Source organism: Moschus berezovskii, chromosome 11, assembly GCF_049115385.1.
Source record: "Moschus berezovskii isolate FMDL1 chromosome 11, NW_MosBer_1.0, whole genome shotgun sequence".
NCBI lineage: Eukaryota > Metazoa > Chordata > Mammalia > Artiodactyla > Moschidae > Moschus > Moschus berezovskii.
Genome location: NC_142470.1, coordinates 102,406,874 through 102,429,111, shown reverse-complemented (window position 1 = coordinate 102,429,111; position 22,238 = coordinate 102,406,874). Strand labels below are relative to the sequence as shown.

The 22,238-nt window shown below is 47.2% G+C and overlaps 1 protein-coding gene across 2 annotated transcripts in view; it reads right to left on the bottom strand.

The window, feature by feature from the left end:
• Nucleotides 1-22,238, bottom strand: part of RFX8 (regulatory factor X8) — a 59,665-nt gene that overhangs the window by 28,484 nt on the left and 8,943 nt on the right. For both annotated transcript variants that reach the window (XM_088841631.1, XM_055400599.2), the window contains exons 3-8: nt 17,834-17,895; nt 16,497-16,583; nt 7,861-7,924; nt 6,280-6,390; nt 4,983-5,060; nt 1,243-1,356 (exon numbers count right to left, since the gene is read on the bottom strand). In XM_088841631.1, the coding sequence (XP_088697757.1) occupies nt 1,243-1,356; nt 4,983-5,060; nt 6,280-6,390; nt 7,861-7,924; nt 16,497-16,583; nt 17,834-17,895 (516 nt within the window). The remainder of the gene's footprint in view (nt 1-1,242; nt 1,357-4,982; nt 5,061-6,279; nt 6,391-7,860; nt 7,925-16,496; nt 16,584-17,833; nt 17,896-22,238) is intronic.

Here is a 22,238-nt window from a genome sequence, read left to right as displayed (position 1 = left end):
CTTTTGTGTTAAAAATTTTAGAAGCCCTAGATCTTTTCCCTAAAAATTAAAATAAAAGGTAAAAGTTCATGACAAGCTTAAGGAAAGCACATTTTCACTGCAGAAATTATATATAATTGACCCCCAAATCACAATTAATCATTCTAGACACAGAGTTCAAAAAACAAACCTACAAACCCCAGAAGTTGTGTACAATCCAAAGCAACAACTCCAATTACCTATTTGAAAAAGTTCTCTTTTGTTAAAATATCAGAGAAAGAACTCTGACTCAATTTGGGGTTCACTGAATTGAGTAAGTCACTGGACCCACCAGTCACCCTGTGTCCCTGTTTCTAATTCGTCCCTCTTTCTCTCTGATGGCATCGGATCTCTCAATCCAACCTTCCTCCCTTGTCACCTTGACTGTGGCAAAGCCTCCTCCCCACCCTTTGCTCCAATAATATGGCATCCAATGTCACTGCCAACACACTGTCTTCTCAGTAAGTCCACGTTTCCCACAGGGCAAGTGAGACAGTAAGTCCGGTCATCGCGACCTTCCTGCCCTGTGACACCTGTGACCACCCTCTGCCTCTGCTTGCACCATGTGTTCCTCCCAGAATCCATGTCTTCCACCCCGTGTTTTCTCCTCTGTTTTGAGTCTGCAGAATTTCTCCTTTCCTGTGAGACTTGCCAGCAACATGGCCTCCTCTGGGAAGCCCTCTCCAGGCATCTCTGTTCTTCCTTTGAGCACCCAGAACAGTCCAATCACACTGTGTTCTAGAACTTTCCATACTGTATGCCACTCACTGGCTTTTTCTCTACATGAGGTCACTCGGATTCTCAGTGAATTCAGAAAGAAAAACTGAGTCTGAGGGAAAGACCTAAGGCTCCTGGTCCATAGGCCCCACCATTGATTTCTCAGAAGATCTGAGATCCATGGACACCCCAGAGGGTGAGGGCTGTGGCTCTAACCCCAGTGTGTTCATGCTAAGAAGCTTCAGTCATGTCTGACTTTTCTGCAACCCCATGGACTGCAGCCCACCAGGCTTCTCTGTCCATGGACTTTTCCAAGCAAGAGTATTGGAGTGGGTTGCTATTTCCTTCTCCAGGAGACCTTCCTGACGCAGGGATCAAAGCCACCTCTCCTGCGTCTCCCGCACTGGCAGGTGGGTTTGTTACCACCAGTGCCACCTGGGAAGCCCCTAGCACTGGGTACCAACTTCTGGACAGGACACAAGCCAGCACCTGGAAGGAACCACCTACCTTGTACAGCTGCACGTCGTAGCACTTAAGGAGCTGGCACACGTCAGGCAGCGACAGGAGCATCACTGTGTCTTGCTGCAGAGACTTCCAGAAGGACATCAGCAAGTCCTCCACCTGACGCAAGGAACAGAACATAGCTCTGAACCCTGCTTTTGTGCCTGGTGAGACCATTCCTCCACAGGCAGTTCATCAACCCCGAAAGGTAACCGGATGAATTTCATTCCAACCCATGTAAAGCTTCGCCTGTTGGCTTTTCCAAGCTGTATTTAATGTATCGTATTTTATTTTTAAAAATGTATATCTCAGTAAATAAATCTCATTATTTATTAATAAATAAATGCTTTATAAATAATATTTATTTGTTAATAAATAATAAATTTATCTGTAATATAATGAGACCTGCTCCAGGTCTCAGTTACAGCACACGGGATCTTTTAGCAGCAGCATGAGAACCCTTAGGGCTTCCTGGAGGCTCAGGTGTCAGAGAATCTGCCTGCGATGCAGGAGACCCAACTTCGATCCCTGGGTCAGGAAGGTCCCCTGGAGAAGGGAATGACAACCCACTCCAGTACTCTTGCCTGGAGAATCCCACAGACAGAGGAGCCTGGCGGGTTACAGTCCATGGGGTCGCAAAGAGTCGGACACGACTGAGCAACTAACACTTCCACTTTCAAGCGAACTCTTAGTTGAGCCTTGGGGGGTCTAGTTCCCTGACCAGGTATGGAACCCAGCCCCCCGGCCCTGGGAGCACAGAGTCTTAGCCACTGGAGCACTAAGGAAGGCCTCCCAAACTGTATTTTAGACAGGATTTTACATCCATCAGAGAGCACCTGCTGGGCGGGAGGAAGACTGGTCCTGAGGCAGTTTTCCAGAAGGAAGGCTGATTATGATAACAAGGGCGCTCTACTGATTACAGCAGGGCGAAGACCGGGCCCTGGGGGCACAAACCAGAGTTCAGAATCCAGTTTCAGTGACTGGCTGACCCCTTCAATTATTTTCAGCTCAGGAAGACATGCAACCATACATAACGAAGGATATATTGCCTCCTCCTTGACATCATGTTGGAATTCACCTACAACAGTTCAGTTCAGTTCAGTCGCTCAGTCGTGTCCAACTCTTCGCGGACTGCAGCACTCCAGGCTTCCCTGTCCATCACCAACTCCCGGAGCTTACTCAAACTCATGTCCATCGAGTCAGTGATGCCATCCAACCATCTCATCCTCTGTTCTCCTCCTGCCCTCAATCTTTCCCAGCATCAGGGTCTTTTCCATGAGTCAGCTCTTCGCATCAGGTGGCCAAAATATTGGAGTTTCAGCTCCAGCATCAGTCCCTCCAATGAACACCCAGGACTGATTTCTGTTAGGATGGACTGGTTGGATCTCCTTGCAGTCCAAGGGACTCTCAAGAGTCTTCTCCAGCACCACAGTTCAAAAGCATCAATTCTTTGGTGCTCAGCTATCTTTACAGTCCAGCTCTCACATCCATACATGACCACTGGAAAAACCATAGCTTTCACTAAGGACAGTGCTGGCTAAAGGGAGCCAGTGTGATTCTACAAAGGGTACTTCTCTTATTATTATTATTATTAGCAAAATATTCATTCATTTTAAAGTGAAACAGCATTTTATCATGATCTGGGTTAATGCTATTAAACCTTGGTAAAAGAGCCTATAATTTCATAAATAGTGTATTTGCCACTTTATTCTGAGTGTACCTCCTGAAAGCCAGCTGCATCTTTTTAACTTTTTATTTTGTACTGGCGTCTAGACAATTAACATGCTGTGATAGTTTCAGGTGGACAGCAAAGGGACTCTGCCACGTATACATGTGTCCATTCTTCCCCAAGCCTCAGGAGCCTTCTTTAAAGACTTCTACTGAGGAACAAAATGACAGGGTCCTTTATTTCCTCCCATGTGAACCTGGTGGCCCATCTGAGTTGCCAGCTCATGAAGACTAGCCTTCTGAGATTTCTGCAGCTCAGATGTCCTGAGGCAACAGAGTACTGACTCCAGGTCCTCCGAGAACCCCAGACTCTTAAACTGTTTCTTCTGTGTAGGCTGTAAGTGCTGACCCCAGGGTACCTGATTTGAAAATCTCTTGTAGAGAAGACATCTCCAAAAAGACTCAGGCACTTAATGAGAAAGACAAGAACGGGCTGAGCAGGCTGGAGGCTCCTGGGGCTCATGGGTCTGGATAAGACAGCACTTAGCCTGCCCCTGGGCCCACATTCCAAGTCATCCACCCCGATTCGCCTGCTACAGAAATATTTCTCTGATGTGTCCCTCTTTCTCTCTGATGTCGTTGTCACTGTTCCCAACCCAGCCCTCCTCCCTTGTCACCTTGACTGTGGCAAAGCCACACCCTCTGCTCCCACAATATGGCATCTGATGTCACTGCCAACCCACCGTCTTCTCATTAAGTCAGAGTTTCCCACGGGGCCGGGGAGATGATAAATCCAGTCATAGCGACCTTCCTGTCCTGTGACACCTGTGACCACCCTCTGCCTCTGCCTGCGCCATGTGTTCCTCCCAGAGTCCCTCTTCTCCCCCAAGTTGCGTCTGTTGGACTTCTGCTTTTCTATAAGACTCGCCAGCAACATGGCCTCTTCCAGGGAAACTTCTCCAGGCATCTCTGTTTTTCTTCCCTTGGGAGCCAAGAACAGTCCAATCACACTGTGTCCTAGAAATTTCCATACTATATCACACTCATTGGCTTACACTTCCTTTCAGTTCCAGACTACCAGTTTCTCAAGCCTCCAGGGGAATACCCTCTTTGTTCTGGAAACGGTGCTGGTCACAGGGTAAGAATTCAGTTAGTACTCGATGAAGCATCGTAGACAAGAAGGAGTGGATTGGATATTCAACCTGGAGGGTATTTATAACATGGCGTTAATAGGCCAGGGGTCACTCTGAAGACAGCCTGGTCCCTCCCTCAGGCCAATGTTTTCTACAAAGCATGAAATGCCTTCATGCTGAGTAAATATTATCTCCCAAAGCTGAAGTGCTTATAGCACTGAAGCCTCAGAAGACTTTTCATTTAAACGTGCACTTGCTTCTCTGGATTTTCATTTCATATGGTAAAAGACAGAATTCAGAATGGTTGAAAGATTTCTTCATGCCTTTCACGGCCAATTCTAGAATACAATCCACTCGACAATTCCCATGTCAGAGCACCCTGCTTCGAGCTGCTTCTTGTGCATTAGCATGTATCAATAACAGCTCTGAAAACCATCTCTGAGAATCCCAGGGTAAATAAAGTTGCTGTTGTTTAGTCGCTAAATTGTGTCCAACTCTTTGGGAACCCATGGGCTGCAGTCCGCCAGGCTCCTCTGTCCATGGGATTTCCCAGGCAGAAATACTGGAGTGGGTTGCCATTTCCTCTTCCAGGGGATCTTCCCGACCCAGGAATAGAACCCATGTCTCCTGTGTCTCCTGCATTGGCAGGTGGATTCTTTACCACTGAACTATCAGTGCTTTATTCCAGATCAGCTGGAATTAGGATCTAAAAATAGCTGAGTTTATATTTAAAGCGTAAAATTATCCATATAAGCATTTTGGAAAATTTCCAGATGATTAAACTGAATAAAAATATCACCTTCAAGAGCTCACTGACTATAAAACAGCTGCATTCTAAGCACTTTAGTGCTATGAATTCCTACTCCACATCCCTTGAGGGGTCTTTTCAAGCCGGAAGGTTAAGAACAAGTCATAAATGCTTGCGTTTTGTAGATAAAACCCTACCCTCTCGAGTTCTTGGTTCCTCACGTGCTGCAGAATGTCTTGACAGCAGTTGCAGTATTCATCAGCAAGAAAGGCCACCTAGGAGAATACAGAGAGTCGTTTCAGCTTGCAGTCCACTTCTAGAATTACCTGCTTCTCACAGACCTTGCTGAGGCCCTAGTGTGTGTCAGTTGCTCAGCTGTCTCTGACTCTTTGCAACCCCATGGCCTGTAGGCCACCAGGCTCCTCTGTCCGTGGAATTCTCCAGGCAAGAATACTGGAGTGGGTTGCCATGTTCTTCTCCAGGGAATCTTCCTGACCCAGGGATTGAATCCAGGTCTCCTGTATTGCAGGCCCTACAATAATACTATCTGGCTGTGACATCAGCCAAACTCTTTCCTGGAGCCACATATTTTTACTGAGAGTTATATGAAGTGGTACCCCATTCCAGTATTCTTTCCTGGAAAATCCTGTGGACAGAGAGGAGCCTGGTGGGATACAGTCCATGAGGTCACAAGAGTCGGACATGACTGAGCGACATTTTCATTTCATGTGGAGTAATGCATAACTTCAACTACAATTGAAGTTGCTTCATTTTTGATGCCATAACTTATTTATTTCCAGGTCTGTACCACCCACTCTAAAGACCACCAGTCTTCGCCGCCCTTCCCTCGAAAGCCCAGTTTCCCCTTCCACATGCCCCCGCACCCAGATGCTAGAAAATGCACAGACCTGTTTCTCGCTCTGTGACGGAGGCCCTCATTCTAGAATGTGACATGATCCCAGGTGGAGTCTTTCTATAGGGTGTGAGGAGAAGCCCTGAATTTCCTGACCACCACCCAGCCCAGGAGGGAATGACGGTCCTCACGGGCCTGGCGGAAGGCAAATCTTACTCCATCTTGTACAACTGTGATCACTGGCAGACTAAGAAGCCATCTACCGCCCTAGGCAGCAAGGCACGGAGCATTAGTCTCCCTCATGTGTGCAAAGTGAAAGGTGAAAGTGAAGTCGCTCAGTCGTGTGCGACTCTTTGCGACCCCGTGAACTGTAGCCTGCCAGGCTCCTCTGTCCATGGGATTCTCCAGGCAAGAATACTGGAGTGGGTTGCCATTTCCTTCTCCAGGGGATCTTCCCAACCCAGGGATCGAACCCAGGTCTCCCGCATTGCAGGCAGACGCTTTAACTTACCATTAAAAAAAATTTTTCCCCCCACACTGTGTAGTATGTGCAACTTCCCAACCAGGGATTGAATTCATGTCCCCTGCAGTGGAAGCACAGACTTTCAACCACTAGACCACCAGGGAAGTCCCAAGCCTACCATTTGGTAGGAGTATTTCTTTGCCAGTTCCTGCTCCCAGAATGGACATCTCCTGAATTCAGACAAAGGGGATTCAATGGGTTCTGTCTTCGTCAGTGAATGATTGTCAACCTAAAACCATTTTCACACAGATTATTTCTTTAAGTCAGATAATAATTATTCACTGCTACTATAGGTTAATCTTTTATCCACACCCCTGGGCACTTTCTTGATCCCAGCAACTATTCCCTCTTGTTTCACTGCAAATGATACTAACCTTCCTCTATAAGACTATAATCTCTAGTCATCAGGGAGCAATTAGGATTTAATATTCCAAATTGGCCTTGCATTACGAATGCTGTGTGTGCGCGCTGTCGCTTCAGTAGTATCCAACTCCTTGGGACCCCATGGACTGGAGTCCACCAGGCTCCTCTGTCCGTGGGATTCTCCAGGCAAGAATACTGGAGTGGGTTGCCATGCCCTCCTCCAGTGAGCCTTTCCTGACCCAGGGATCGAACCCACATCTGTCTCTTGCACTGGCAGGTGGGCTCTTCACTAGTGCCACCTGGGAAGCCCACAAATGCTGTATAGTAACAAACAATAAAAAGACTACCTGTGAAAATGATGTTTTCATTTTCCACCTATGTTTATGATGCCATAAACATATTCTACAACGCTTGTCTACATGGTTGTCCGCCCTTGAACTAAAACCATCTCCTGTCTGGGTCACCATCCCTGGATTACAGAAATGGTCAGTCATATATAAAATCTCAGGGCCGAACGAACAAGGAAAGTGAGGGGCAGTGGCTTTCCTTTAGAAGAACAGATTACAGAATGTAAAGCATTTTCATTTAGGATGGAAACAGGCAACAGGGCAGAAAGTGAATTCAGCATTCCTGCCTTGTGTCAGCCACACTGCTGTTCACCTCCCTGCCCGACTCCCACCCCCAGAGCATGGTTGCTCCTGATTTGCATGAAGGACTGTATTGAAATGATTTCTTCAGGATTTCCCTGATGTCTTTTGAATAATTTCCATTTTAATAGAGTAGGTGAGAGCATTCCTGGGAAGTTGGAAGTTGAGCCCCACAGCCTGCCCTGCTGGACTGCACCTTGGTCACAGGAGTCCCCTTCATCCTCTCCAACCTAATGGCCTGCTCTGTGGCAGCACAGCTTCAGGGTCATTATATCTTCCTTGGCTTTCTCAGTTCTGCTCCCTGAGCCTTCCTAAGCTACTCACTGAGCTATTCACTTCTGAGCTACTCAGTTTGCTTAGTAGATCGTTCGTGTGGGTTTGCAGTAGGCCCTTGGCTACAAGCCACGGGAGGACAGAGAGGTCTTCTGAACTGCCCGCCCTACCCTGGGGGCTAGGAGTGCCACCCCCACTGTGTCCCACGGACACTGCGCTCATTGAGACCAGCCACTGGCTTCCTCCTCACCTGATGCTCTCTTAGTATCAGCCAGCATCACTTTGAGGATCAGGGGGGTGAGTGGCTAAGGGCTGCCCATAATAACGTTATACACAGGAAAATAATTGCATCTAATTCAACAATTACTGAATATTTCAGGGTCTATCATAGCAAATCTATTTTATTCAATACTCACTGCTCCTTCTTCTTGGAGAATGCGGTTATAATTAGTAGACTTTTCAAAGGCAACAATGTCCCCACTGTGATATAACAGATAAGAGAGAGATAATTTTAGTTAGACCCCTATTTCTGAGCTCAGGCATAAAGGTTCTTTTGCAGTGAGGTTATCTGTGTAGGGGGAATACCGTCAACAGGGCTGCAAAGAATTGGAAACAACTGAGCGCACACACACACAACTTTGATTTCAAAACCCTCCTCCAAGTTTTTCTCTCCACAACTGCTGATTATCACCTGCTTAAGGTTTGTTTTTTTTTTTTTTAGTTCATTTGTATAACTGTGACAACCATGTATTTATTTTTTAAACTTTATTCCCTTTAGAAGCAAGAATATGATGTCCTCGTGGTTAGAACTTGCTCTGGTGAGAAAAGAAAGATCATCATGCAGATGAAGTCTTCTATTTTCTGATTTGGGGCTTTGAAAATGATCAGCTCAGAAATGATAATATCTTCTGAGTCAATGGATGGGGCAGGGCACTTTCACAGAACAAGGAAACCAAGAAGGAATAATATGTAAGGTCCCTGTCACCGCACCACGTGGGTTCACATGTCACATGGAGAAAAGAGTCCGTGCGTCATGCAGAAGAGACTCAGTTCTGTGCCTGTGGCGTGAGGTAGCAGACCAACACTCTGCTTCTGCTTCTGGATGCGAGCGCCTGGGCTTCAAGGCAGGGATGGCCTGGGATGGCGGTAGTTAGAAGGAAGTGGAGGAAAATGGCTTTCATCTCATGCAGGAAGGTCCTTCATCCCCTCCAAGCCTCTCTAAAGTCCCAGGAGCTCTCCCTTGACCTTAGGTTTGGGTCAGTCCGTTCTCGAACAGTCAAGTATGGATGTGAGAGCCGGACCATAAAGAAGGCTGAGGGCTGAAGAACTGATACTTTAGAACTGTGGTGCTAGAGAAGACTCTTGAGAGTCCCTTGGACAGCAAGGATATCAAACCCGTCAATCCTAAAGGAAATCAACCCTGAATTTTCACTGGAAGGACTGATGCTGAAGCTGAAGTTTCAATACTTTGACCACCTGATGCAAAGAGCCGACTCACCAGCAGCAGAAGGGGGCGACAGAGGATGAGATGGTTAGATCGCATCACCGACTCAATGGACATGAATTTGAGCACACTCCGGGGGATACTGAAGGACAGGGAAGCCTGGTGAGCTACAGTCCATGGAGTTGCAAACAGTCGGATACGACTCAGTGTCTGAACAACAACGAAAAAGGTGTCAAATCATAGCAGAAACAGAGCCAGGGCGCGGGAGTTGCCTGGAGGTGAGTCAGCCTGGAGAGGTCACTTGGCTTCCCTGTGGGCTGACCCCTTGGCTCCCGCCCCATAGGCAGGGCCCAGGCGGTGAAGATTTAACTGCTGGGGGACAGGGAAGGGCCAGATTGGGAAGGAGGTTGCAGCTAACTCCGCAACAGAACGGGCATCCTTGGCTGCTCCTCCTTGTGTCACTTGAGCTCTGAGAGCCTCAATTTTCCACCCGATGAAGGGGAAGGATGGGGTAGGTTCCATCCCTTAGTTGGGAAGAGCCCCTGGAGAAGGAAATGGCCACCCACTCGGTATTCTTGCCTGGAGAATTCCATGGATAGAGAAGCATGGCAGGCTCGTCCACGGGGTCCCAAAGAGTTGGATACCAACTAGCGTCTAAACAATAAAAATCTCCCACCACTGAAAGAACTTTTCCAACCCCCAGAGCCTGTAACCTTCACTCAGAGTCTCCAGTGCAAGCAAGCATGAAGGTTAGAGGATTCTCCCTGCCTCACAAAGGGGTCAGAGGAAGGTCAGGGTCCCTTCTGGGTCCTGCAGACTGTCTGCTTCACTCAGCACAGTGTAGACACATAAAAAACACATTTGACTTTAATTAGCATTTACGATCAATTTGGCTAAAAAGGGTCCAGTGTAAAGAGGGCTGGGACATGATTATATGCCACACGACTCAGCTGTTTTTTCTTCCCTTTTCCCAGAAAATCTCAAGTGTTGTGTTAGCTTAATACGATTTCTGGCATATAACTTTCTTCTAGCCTAACTACAATTTGCATCCACATTCTCAGCTTCTGACATCATTTGTCATTAATCCAAACTTGCATTTGCATCATTTTGGCATCATCATTTGCCCTTGCAAATCATCCTAACAACAGTGAAACAACGTGAAGCCAATTACAAAGGTAAGAAGATAAAAATGTAATAAAAGCGAATTCACGTCCCGGACTTGTTCAGCCTCAGACTGCGGAGGGAAGGTGTTTCATCTTCTCATTGTTGAAGGACTTCATTTCCATTTTTACTCAAAGAACATGAATCAACTATTCTGTTTTTGGTTAGGAGTGTGTGTTAGTTGCTCAGTCGTGTCTGACTCTTTGCGACCACCAGGCTCCTCAGTCCATGGAATTTTCCAGGCAAGAATCCTGGAGTGGGTTGCCATTTCCTCCTCCAGGAGATCTTCCTGACCCAGGGAATGAACCTGGGTAAGACACCCTTAACTTGGTTTTTAAATTTTAGGCCGGGCCATGCGGCATGTGGGGCCTTAGTTCCCCAACCAGGAACTGAACTCATGCCCCCTGCATTGGGAGCTCAGAGTCTTAACCACGGGACTCCCAGCGAAGACTCTCAACTTGATATAATTTTTTCCCACTTTATTTTTTTATCAACTTGATACTTCTACATCTTAAGTTAAATAGTCAATGTATGTATTCATATCAGGATAGGTCTTATGACTGCAAAAAGCTTTATTTAATATATTTTTGATTACACTAAGCGCACACACAATGACATTGCCAACTAGAATATGCTAAGTGCCTTATTCACTCCCCTTATTCCTCGCAACAGTCCATTAGGTAGTGGATAATAAGTCATTATTTTCCCCATTATGCACAGGAAACAAGAAACAATGCACAGAGCCAGAAAGCCAGCTCCAGCTTCACATCTTCATCACTGCCACCTCTTTCACTCTTCCGTCTTTTAAGACGGGGGCCCCCCAACCTGCAGGAGCTAACGCCGGATGACCTGAGGTGTAACCGATGCAATAACGACAGAAATAAAGTGCACAGGAAATGTAGTGCACTTGAACCATCCCGAAACCATCTCCCACCCCGGTCTGTGGAAAAACTGTCTTCCATGAAACTGGTCTCTGGTGCCAAAAAGGTTGGGGACCACTGCTGTAAGACACAGGTGTGTGTGATAAGAAATAATGTACACGAGGAGGGCAAAGGAAGATGCGAGGGTTTTGAAACAAAGTGGAAAAGAACAACTTTTAAAAAGTTTATTTTATGTTGGGGTATATGGCTGATTAACAACGTTGTGTTGGTTTCAGGTATACAGCAAAATGATTCAGTTTTATATATATACACACACACACACATATACATGTGTCTACTGTTTTTCAAATTCTTTTCCCATTTAGCTTATGACAGAATATTGAGCAGAGTTCCCTGTGCTATACAGTGGGTCCTTGCTGGTTATCTATTTTATTTTATATTGGCGCATAGTTGATTAACAATGCTGTGTTAGTTTCAGGTGTGATTCAGTTATACACATACATATGTCTATTCTTTTTCGTTCTTTTCCCATTTAGGAAGAACAGCCTTCTTTTTAAACTGGATTGGCTGAGTGTGGCTGAGGGGCGTGGATTCCTCATTTTCTGTGCTGGGGGCTGTTGCTTTTACATTGCTTAACTCTATTTCCATTAGATTTTTATGAGCAACTTAATTGCAAAATGATGATCTAACGGGACACCTTTGAAACTGCTGAAAGTCTAAGTTGTTCACAAGGGAAAACAGCAACTGGAAGCCAGGCCTCCTCGGCAGATGGCACGCCGCCTTGTCTGGGATTCTGGGCTCGAGAGGAGGATGTGAGGGGTGCTTTGAACAGGTGAGATGGTTTGGGAGCTTCACCTGTTTTTCAAACCTGCAAGGGTGCAGTCCCGGGCGGGATCCTCCACACCTATGTTTTGCGAGCTGCTAGACAACAACCAGGTAGTGCCTATTTAAAAAAAAAAAACCTAAGCAAGTTCCAACCAGCCTTGCAAAGCACAGGGTGGACACGGCCCAAATGCGGGTTGCAACTTGGACCCCTGATTATACCTGAGCAGGAGGCCGCCTGGGACTCAGCAGAGCCCTGCTGTGGAGGGAGGGCTGGCCCCAGGAGGGCTCACCTCCTGCAGGCGCTGGGGCCACGTGGACTCCGCAGGAAGGACTCCACGGGGTCACCGTGATTTCTGGGTCTGCGGTGCCCACGGTCGCTTGCCTGATGGCTCCCTTGAACTCACCCTCCCAGGGTGATGAGTGTGAAAGATAAACCGCAGCCCTTCTGCTCCCTTGGGCACAACCAGCCAGCCATGGACCCAAGGTCCTGGGTTCTGCAGGCTGCCAGGCAGCCCCCTGAGCTCATGAGCTGGCAGAGGAACAAAGGCACAGAGAACAAAGGCAGGCTGTCGGGAAGGCCCAATTTTAGAAGCTTTTTACAGGCTTTTAATATGCTAAGTTGGAAAAGCTGAGTGAGTGAGTGTGTGTATGTGACTCTGTGTGAGTGTGTGTGTGTGTGTGTGCGCGTGCGTGTGGGTTGGGGGACGGATGAGGGCAAGGGCTAGTTTTCATATGTCCTGAGAGAAACCTGGGTCTCCATTCCACTGATCTCAGAAGTCACATTAGATAGACCAGGGACTCATCTATTTGGAAAATGTCAAAGCTTTCCTTGTGACACGTCAGCCAGGAATGTTGCTTACGAGGTGGAGAATAAACATGTTAAGCAGAGCTGTTTCTCTAGATGTGACAACCACACACACACTCTCTCTCTCCATTTCCCTCCCCTTCCCCTGACGATAACAGAGCGTTTTATACTCTGGCCTCCATTCTCCAAGAATTTCTAGGTCAGTGCTTAGACCCTGGTCCAGGGCTCGGTCCAGCTGCCAGCTAAACAAGACCGGAATCTGGGGAGGTCTGTTCCCTGTATAAAGATGTTACCCTGGAGAGGGAAGCAGGGCAGGAAGTGCCCTGGAGTTGGAAAAGGGCTCCTTTGCATCTGGCACACGCTGCATATTGATAGTCATTTTCCTTAAAAAAAAAAATAAAAGCCTCAAGCTGCTCGTTGGTTTTGCAAATCAAATCTTGGTCTCTTCTTGGAAATGCTGCCTCAGCAGTTTTCAGTGGGCTCCACCACAACACGGTCGTCCACCCAGTGCCTGCCCCTCCCTCACCTCCAGGGAAAACAAATGCTGCTGACACCAGGGCTCCTGGTCTGCTTGCTCCTGGGCCACCTGTGAGGAGTCCAGTGAAAGAGGTCCCTGGCTAGGGATCCTGTCCTCCTGCTAAGCCGCTGGCATGGGGGAGAGGGCAGGGTGGATAGTGGCAGAGAGCTGACAGTAGAATTTCTCCTCTGAAGGGGCCCGGAGGGACAATATGGGGTGACAGGGAGGAGGCAGGGGCTTATCTCAAGACTAAACTGATTTTAATTAGATTATGTGCTTTTTCTGCAGGGCCTGGTGGGTGGCAGTGATGAGAAAGCAAAAAACTCCCAGAGTCCCTTAAAGCCACCAGCCTGGCTCCCAGCCAAATCTCTATGCTGATGCTCTCATCCACGGTTTCCATTTCTTTCCTTAAAAAAGGAAAAAAAAAAAAAACAAGATGCCCTTGAAAAATCCAGATGCCTTTCCTTCCCGAGGCAAATATTAGCAGGAAAGTGTAAATCAGAGCTCAGTTGGCTGCACCCTCAGAGAAGCGCCCGGCTCACTGGAACTGTCACTCTGGGGAACACGGAAGATGCTGGTTTGTGGTTGGCTGGGGGATCCCCTCCGGGTTCTGAATGCTAGCGAGCGAGCTCATGCTCCTAACAGCGGGACCTGAGGGTGTGCCCTGGGCGGACACAGCCACCTGCCCGAGGGGCAGCCTACTTCCAGGTGTGCAAGGACAGAGGGGGAGGTGCTTGGTTAGGGCACTGTGTGGACACCTGTGCTACCTGTCCAACCCCCGGCCCCCAACACACACACACACACACAGGCCAGTGAGGAGGGCTCCGAGATTCAGGGACAGTCCAGACTCTAACTGCCAAAGGGGGAATGGATGCCAGCAGAAGATGTCGGCAGGGGAAGACTGGCCACTTCCTAGGACCTGTCATCACATGTTTTCCTGGACTGAAGGGTCAGGCTTGATTCATTATTTGTAAAGTAGGTAGCGGGAGTAAGAAATCATTCAGGGTACTGAGCTGAGCTCCCTGTGCTAACAGCAGGCCCCCACCAGCTATCTGTCTTACACACGGTAGTATATATATGTCAGTCCTACTCTTTCAATTCACCCCACCCTCCCATTTCCCTGCTGTGTCCACATGTCTGTTCTGTATGTCTGTGTCTCTACTCCTGCCCTGCAAATAGGTTCATCGCCACCATTTTTCTAGATTCCACATATACGCGTTAATATACGATATTTGTTTTTCTTTTTCTGACGTACTGTACTCTGTGATGACCTGGAGGGGTGGAGATGAGGCGAGGGGAAAGGAGGGAGGTCCAAGAGGAAGGGGATATATGAATACCTATGGCTGACTCATTTCACTGTACAGCAGAAACCAACGCAACATTATAAAGCAATTATACTCCAATAAAAAATAAAATCATCAGAGACCTCCATTTTACCCTCTGCCTGATCTCCACCAATGGTGACATCCCGCCAAACTCTAGTACAATATCACAATCTGGGTTTTGACACTGATACAGATTCACTGATCTTACTTGGATTTCCCAGGTTTTAAACTCATTTTTGCATGTGGGCGTGTAGCTTGCCTATAGAAATGGTTGCATCCAACACCACGGATGAGACACAGTTCATGTGCGCCATCACAAGGTGATGACGGCTGCACCATCTCTAGCTTCCTCAGCCAACGGCCCTAACTCCTGGCAACGAGGAAGCTGGCCTCCATTCCAGAAATGGTGCCACTTCACAGACACCACACAGTATCACTTATTTGTGGAACCTGAAATATGACACAAAAAACTAATCTACAAGACACAAACAGGACGACAGACACAGAGAACAGACGTGAGGTAGGCAAAGGCGAGCAGGGCTGGGGAAGGGTGGATTTGGGAGTGGGGATTAGCAGATGCAAGCTGTTATACATAGGATGGGTAAACAAGGTCCCACTGTAGAGCACACGGAGCTGTATTCTATATTCTGTGATAAACCACAATGGAAAAGAATATGAAAGAGAATGTGTGTGTGTGTGAATAAATTTTGCTCTACACTTGAAAACACAACATTGTAAATCAACTACCCTTCAACTAGAAACGAAAAAAAAACTGTCATTTCAAAATGTTTTATAAGTGAAATTACGCAATATGGAACCCTTTGAGATGGTTTTTTCCCCACTCTGTAATTCCCTGGGGATTCATCCAAGCGGTTGGATTGAGAGAGAAGGAATGAACGTCTTACAAGGACGGGATGATGGGAGCCAAGACAGACACACATTTGATGTCCTCAGAGCAAAGCGAGCGTGGCTGAAACCAAGGCTGTGCATTCGGGAGAAACTGGCAATGTGGATGCGAAGTGCCTACAGAAGGAGCTGGGGATGGACACCCATCTGGGAAGAGGGGGCTGTAGGCTCTGCACAGTAGGTAAGAGCAAGCTCCTGAGATTTCCGAGCAAGAAAGAGAAACACTGAAGAACTGGGGGCAGGTTAGTCTCACGGCCGTGTTCAGATAGTGGTGAGGTGCCGGGAGGGAGCTTACCTCCTGGGTCCTCATGGGGAGGACCATGAAACTAATCTCGAAGTGAGAAGACGAGGACACACAGGAAACGCCTGTAACCAGCAGGAGCCATCAGGAGATCCAGGAGGGGAGAACTAACAGGACTTGTGGCCTGGGGGGTCAGGCAGGGCTGGGGGCGCCCCTCTGCATAGGTTCCACCTCCTGGGATCACAGGTGGAAATGGGGGCGTCAAGAGGCAGAATGATGGGGGAGAATGAAGTTAAATTTCTGTGTGTTCAGTGGGAGGGGCCAGTGGGTCCTCTGCATGGAAACAGCCAGGAGGTGGCCAAACAGAACATCCCCGGGGGTGGGTGAGACGAGGAGCAGAAGTGACTCAGGAGGAGGACTCGTCCATGGAGGGAGCGGCAGGTGAGACAGAAAAGAACGCGGTGTGCTGGGGTCAAAGTGTAGGAAAAGCGTCATTAATGATGAGGCGTCGGGTCTCCGGGAGATGCCTGCCCTGGTGGGGAGGGGAGAGGTCAGGAGACCAAGAAGGGCTCATTCTAGGGAAGGGCCTGGATGACGCAGAGTCCTGAGGGCTAAAGGAAACTTCAAGAAGGACGTGGCCAATTCTATCAAATTTGACAGAGGAGAAGAACAAAGACAGCACAAAGTGGCCCTGGCCGTTGATGATGATGACAGTGAACTGGAACTGAGGAGATGAACGTGGTACACGTTTCTCCGGCAGATGATGTTGCCGGAGATTGACGCTGTCCATGTCAGAGGCATGCCGATGTGATGTGCATGTTTCCATCCTTAAGAAGGATGAATGACACAACAGCCAAAGAGCCAGTTCGAGTCAACGCAAGTACAAATGGGCCTAATGTGAATCAGGCTGTGACAAAGACCAAAATACCCAAGTGACAGGTACTAACCTGGGGCACCTTTTTTCACCCAGAAGGTAGCAATACTGGGCATAGAAGAAAGAACTTCTCTTGATACAGATTCCATCGTAGTGATACCTGAAAAATAAACACAGTCTTAAAGATGGTGTCAAACCACTAAGTGGGCTTTAGAGAAGAGATAGGACAGACTAGTCAAGGAAGACTTAGAGCTGTTCTCTGGGTTTCATCATTGGCCCCATTTATCAGCAAAAGCTAATCAGTCACTCTGGAGAAGGCGATGGCACCCACTCCAGTACTCTTGCCTGGAAAATCCCATGGGCGATGGAGCCTGGTGGGCTGCAGTCCATGGGGTCGTGAAGAGTCGGACACGACTGAAGCGACTTAGCAGCAGTAGCAGCAGCAATCAGTCACTCAGCCTGACCAGGCTCTGGTAGGTGGACCATTTCATACTATCTCACACGCATCGGCTTTGCAACAAGCTCGCAAATGTCCTCCCCTGTTTTCCCGACTTATGACACTTGAATCTGAGAGATGCCACAGGGAAAGCCTCCTGTCGTCTCTGCCATCGACCTTCTCAAAGAAATGCAGACCAACGCCAGTGCTCCCTCTGTTGAACGGACTCAGGTTCTCAAACCCCCAAAAGGAAGTCTGGTTCCTCCTCTGCTAAGCCCAGGAAAGGCAGCAGCTTGTATGGGCTCATAGAAGACCAACAATTTTTTTTTTCAAATTAACTATTGCCCAGTGCTTAACTTGGCAAACACTTCCCATGCCTTCAACTCCTTCACGGGTGGCAAGTCCATCCCTAACTTGGCTTCTGGCCCTTCTTAGTGATTTCTTGCTCTCACCGATTTCTCCTGATTTTTTTTTATTTAAAACAAACAACAAGTAACAATGATAACTGAGTGATAATTATAACAGGATGCACCCGATAATGCTGGAATTTCCTTTTGTCTTAAAAATATCGCCTGGGTACCTTGGTCTCTTGAATATAATTCAAATACGTGAATTAGATGGAACACTTAGCAATTTTAGTTCAAAGAGTAATTAAAATAGTTTTATTGTTCTAGGGCCATCATTACTTAACTATTAGACATTTACATGTCTAAACACTGAAAGTGTTGAAACAGAAAAATACACTGTGACTTTTGTACTTTAACACAATCTCTTGAGAAGACAGAAACTCAAATTCGGTTCTGGCATCACCTGAATTGTATCAGGCACTGGGAATTCCATTTAATTATGGGAATTCTTTGGGAAGACTTGATGTTTATAGTTTGTTTAGTTTTGCACTTTTTGGTCATCCATTTTGTGATTTTTCAAAATGTATGTTTTTAACATTTAGAATAAAACCTAAATGATCAACCTACCTGGCACTGCCTCTTGTTCCCAGCCTCCGGGTGCCAAGATCAGGGAAAACCAAGCGCACGAGCTAAAAGAATAAGTTAGATTTAAAGTTGCAATTTTAAAATTTAGAAACAGAACTTTCAGCTTCATCTCTTGCCATGTTTAAACTGTATTCCCGCTTTTCTAATCATCAAGAAAGTATAAATAAATGAAATTTGGAGTAATCAGACAAGTATAAAGAAGGAAACACACCACTTCAAGGAAACCACTATGTAAATCCAAGGCAGTTCATTCCTGATATTTTTCCAAAGCCTCGCTGTGCGAGTGGATTCTGCAAGTCTACACTGGAAATACGGCATCGTCACAATTCGAGCGTCAGCAGCTCTGCTTCCCACTTTCTTGCCCCTACCTTGTACTGTAAACATTTTCCCTTGTCATTAAAAACCCTCTAAAAACAGGGAATTACTAACACTGCAAAGCAGTCCATCATGCTAGTTTCCTTTTTCCAATGTGATTGGCATTTTCATTTTAAAATTTATTCATTTACTTTTCATTTGAAAGATTTTTGCTAGCAAATGTTACAAAATATTAAATGAGAGCTACTTCTGGCTCAATGTTTCATCTCCCCATCATTTATTTATTTATTTTTGACCATGCCAAGTGGCTTGTGGAATCTTAGTTTTCCAACCAGGGATCAAACCTGCATTGGGAGGGCAGAGTCCTAACCACTGGACCACCAGGGAAGTCCCCAACCCCACTATCATTTTTAAAAAATTTATTTATTTTTAATTGAAGGACGGTTGCTTTACAGTATCGTGTTGGTTTCTGTCAAACATCAACATGAATCAGCCATAGGTATACACACGTCTCCTCCCTCTTGAGCTTCCCTCCCACCTCCCTCCCTACCCACTATCTTTCTGATGGACATTCTGTTAGCACTAATACGATATCTATGGCCAATTATATCTTTTAAAACCCAGAAGTCTATTCTGTCTCAAGGTCCATGACAAACCCAGTATCCAAGTGCACAAGTGTTGAAAAGGGAAATCCTGTATCCTGGTAAAATCACAAAACCCCAGAGCAGGAAGGCAGGATGTTCCAGGCGGCCATGTAATGATTTCTTCCATATTCTCTGAATCTCTGGGTCTCTCTCTTCTATTCTCAGCTTCCAAGTGGGAGGACTGCATGTCATGAAACATTTCTGCTGCCTGCCTCAGATCCTACCTCTTCCTACAGGAAGGCCCCCCGCCCTGCCGGACCAGGTGTGGAGGCCCAGAAAGGAAGAGGAGGGCAGGTCTGGAACGTTATTTTTTTCCGTATTTCCTTCACATGTATTTTAATTGGAGCACAACTTCTTTAGGTCTGGCACAATTAACGTCAAAGTCATGAGGCCAAATCAGGGAAGGAGAGCCGAAAGGGACACGACACGTAAGTGATAGGAGGGAGCGCCCTCAGAGGCTCCCTCGCTCAGTGCTCCCCCAGACTTGTTCCCTCAGAGCCTCTCTCCCACACTGGGCCCCTCACACCCTGTCTTGCTCACGGTTCCCTCCCAGCCTCTCTGGATCAGAGCCCCCTCAAAGCCTCGCTTTCTCAGCACTCCCTCAGAGTCTGGACCAGAGCTCCCTCAGACCCTCAGACCCTCTCACTCAGAGCTCCCCAAAAGCCTGGCTCCCTCAGCCAGCCCTCCCTCCCTCAGAGCCTTGCTTGCTCAGCGCTCCTGCAGACCTTATCTTGTTCACAGCTCCCTCAGAGCTCCCTCAGATCACCCCTTGACCTGTGAAGAGTGGGTAGGATGGGGTGGTCCAATCACCTCAGACCCTGGGGAAGAAGATTCAAGAATTAGAGTCAAGGACTGATGTTGAGGCCCCTGCGTTCAATGTCTGGCTTGGGCACAGGACTCCCAGTCAATGAGAGACAGATGGCCAGTGGCCTTAGGGGCACACCGAGGAGTGTGGTTGCTGCCCCGGCTCCAACACACCCGCAGCCTGTTCAAGACAAGAATGGCTGAGAAGTTTCCACAGGCAGATGCTGGCCACAGGTGATAAAGAGCTGAGAGGCAGGGGACATCCTCAGCAGTCCTGTGGTTATGAGTTTGCCTTCCAATGCAGTGGATGTGGGTTTGATTCCTGGTCAGGAAACTAAGATCCCACATGCTTCATTGCCAAAAAACCGAAACATCAAACAGAAGCATTATTGTAACAAGTTCAATAAAAAACTTTTTAAAAAATGGTCCATATTAAAAAAAATCATTAAAAAAAAGAGCTGACAGGTGAGAGGGCCCAGATTCTGCCTAGCAAGGCCTCAGGATGGGCAGTCAGGCTTTGGAACAAGTCATTCACTAAAGCCAGGGATGCATTCTAGAACATTTTCAAGGGTTGCCCTGCAGAAGCCACTGGGGGGACCAGGAGAGAAGGGTCTGCCTAGCCCCCAAATGTGAAGATGTGTGGTAGAAATTTTCCGTCCACTTTTACTTCTCCCAAAACACAGAGAGATGGTGGGAGAGGGGAGGGAAGGAAAAGAAGTCCCCATTCCTAGTAATCTGCTCATGAGAAACCTTGCTGGAGGATTGGGGAACCATTCCACTTTAACCTCAGCTCAGAGTGTGGCTGGACCTTGTTAGATAGGTACCCTTTGGTAAATGAGAATGACAGTGGGGCTTTGTATCACCCAAGGATTTCTAAGGAGGTCAGGCTGCATCTCTGGACAATGAGGCCATGACCAACATTTGCCTTCTTTTTACATGTTTCTCGAATCTCCACATTTTCTATTAAGGGAATGTATTATTTCATAATCAGAAAAGCATCAGGAAATGTTACTTTAAAAAAAAGGAAGTCAGCGTTTGGGAAGTTTCCTCATCCTTGTAAGCCTGTTACTTGCACTGGGAGTGAGATGACCCATCATGTACCCGGGACTGTGGAGCAGAGCAAGAAACACCCCAACATCTGCACAGGAACTTGTGTGGAACCTGGAATCAACTCCATTCCCAGGGGAGGAGGCAGGAAGTGAGAAGTGGGTATTTTGTTGTTTCTCTTGTAAACAAGCTTTGGGATCACATCCTTTTCCTCTTCCTCTCCCTTCTTTGAGTCACAGATTCAGCGACTCAGAGTCCCTTTCCAAGACCAGCACCACTGAACTGGCTCATTCTTTGGGCAAATTCCCAACAGGAACTGAAAGCCAGGACCCCAGTGTCTTGGGGGATGGATTTGAAGGGAAGTTGGAAGATCAGAAACGCTGGACAAATGCCCTCGATTGCATACTGGAGGCTCTATTTAACACTTTCTTCAGAACACTGCAGTGGGACCACCCTGGAGGAGAAACGACTGAGAAGAAAATCAAAGAGAAGTTTTGAACAGGAGCCTTAGGTTTCTTAAAAAAGGAGGCAGGGATGATCCAGAGCCCAAATATGTCAAGCTCAAGTCACCCCACTCCCATCTGATAAGGCTGCCAGATAAGGAAAGTGCTGTAGTGCCAAGATGCCCAGACTCAAAAGCCTTAGAGGAAGTGTCCCAATATGCTGAGTGATGAAAGGGCAAAATGTGCGCTGAGTGATAAGACAGCTGGTGGGTTGGAAAACCTCACGCAGAGACATTCAGGGAGCTCCAGAGCCTAACACCTCATTCGTGCCCACATCACTTTTGATTTATAGAGGGAGGGATACGTGTAAGCTTCAGCAGCTGACACGGCTGGATGACTGTGACTCTAGAAGATTCAGCAGGTCAGAACTAAGAAGCTACAACTTGGAATAAGGAAACAGCCACTCAAGTTCCAACACCCATCTGCGTTGACAACAGTCTGATAACAAGGACAAAATATTCTATTTATCTGGAGTGTTTTACAGTTTACAAAGCAGTTTTGGGAGGCCTGTGCCCAGTCTCTCAGTGTTGTCTGACTTTTTGCGACCCCCAGGACTGTAGCCCACCAGGCTCCTCTGTCCATGGGATTTCCCAGGCAAGAATACTGGAGTGGGGTGCTGTTTCCCGCTCCAGGGGATCTTCCCGACCCCGGGGCTGAAGCTGCACCTCCTGTGTCTCCTGCATTGGCAGGGGGTTCTTCATCGCTGGGCCACCTTGCTTCTGATTCGCGTGTATGAAAACAATAGTGAAGGCTACTTTTGCTGACTACAAGCTTTAAATGAAACCAGCATAATGGCAGGGAAGGATAAAAGGGTTAGTGCCCAAAAAGTAAAAAAAAATAAAAATAAAAGCTCCATCCAGAGCCCCTCTGGGACACTGAGTTGTACCCTTCGGGAACCTAACTTTGAAGAGAAACACCAACAAATTGAAGTCATAAGGAAACAAATGGGCAGGGAAGTTAAAAGTTGGGAGCCAAGAATATTCAGTGGAGAAATGAGTATCAGTGCTTTGGAAACATCACTGGGATTCACAGAGTTGCCCACGGGAGCCCAGTGGGAGCCATCATTTCAAAAAA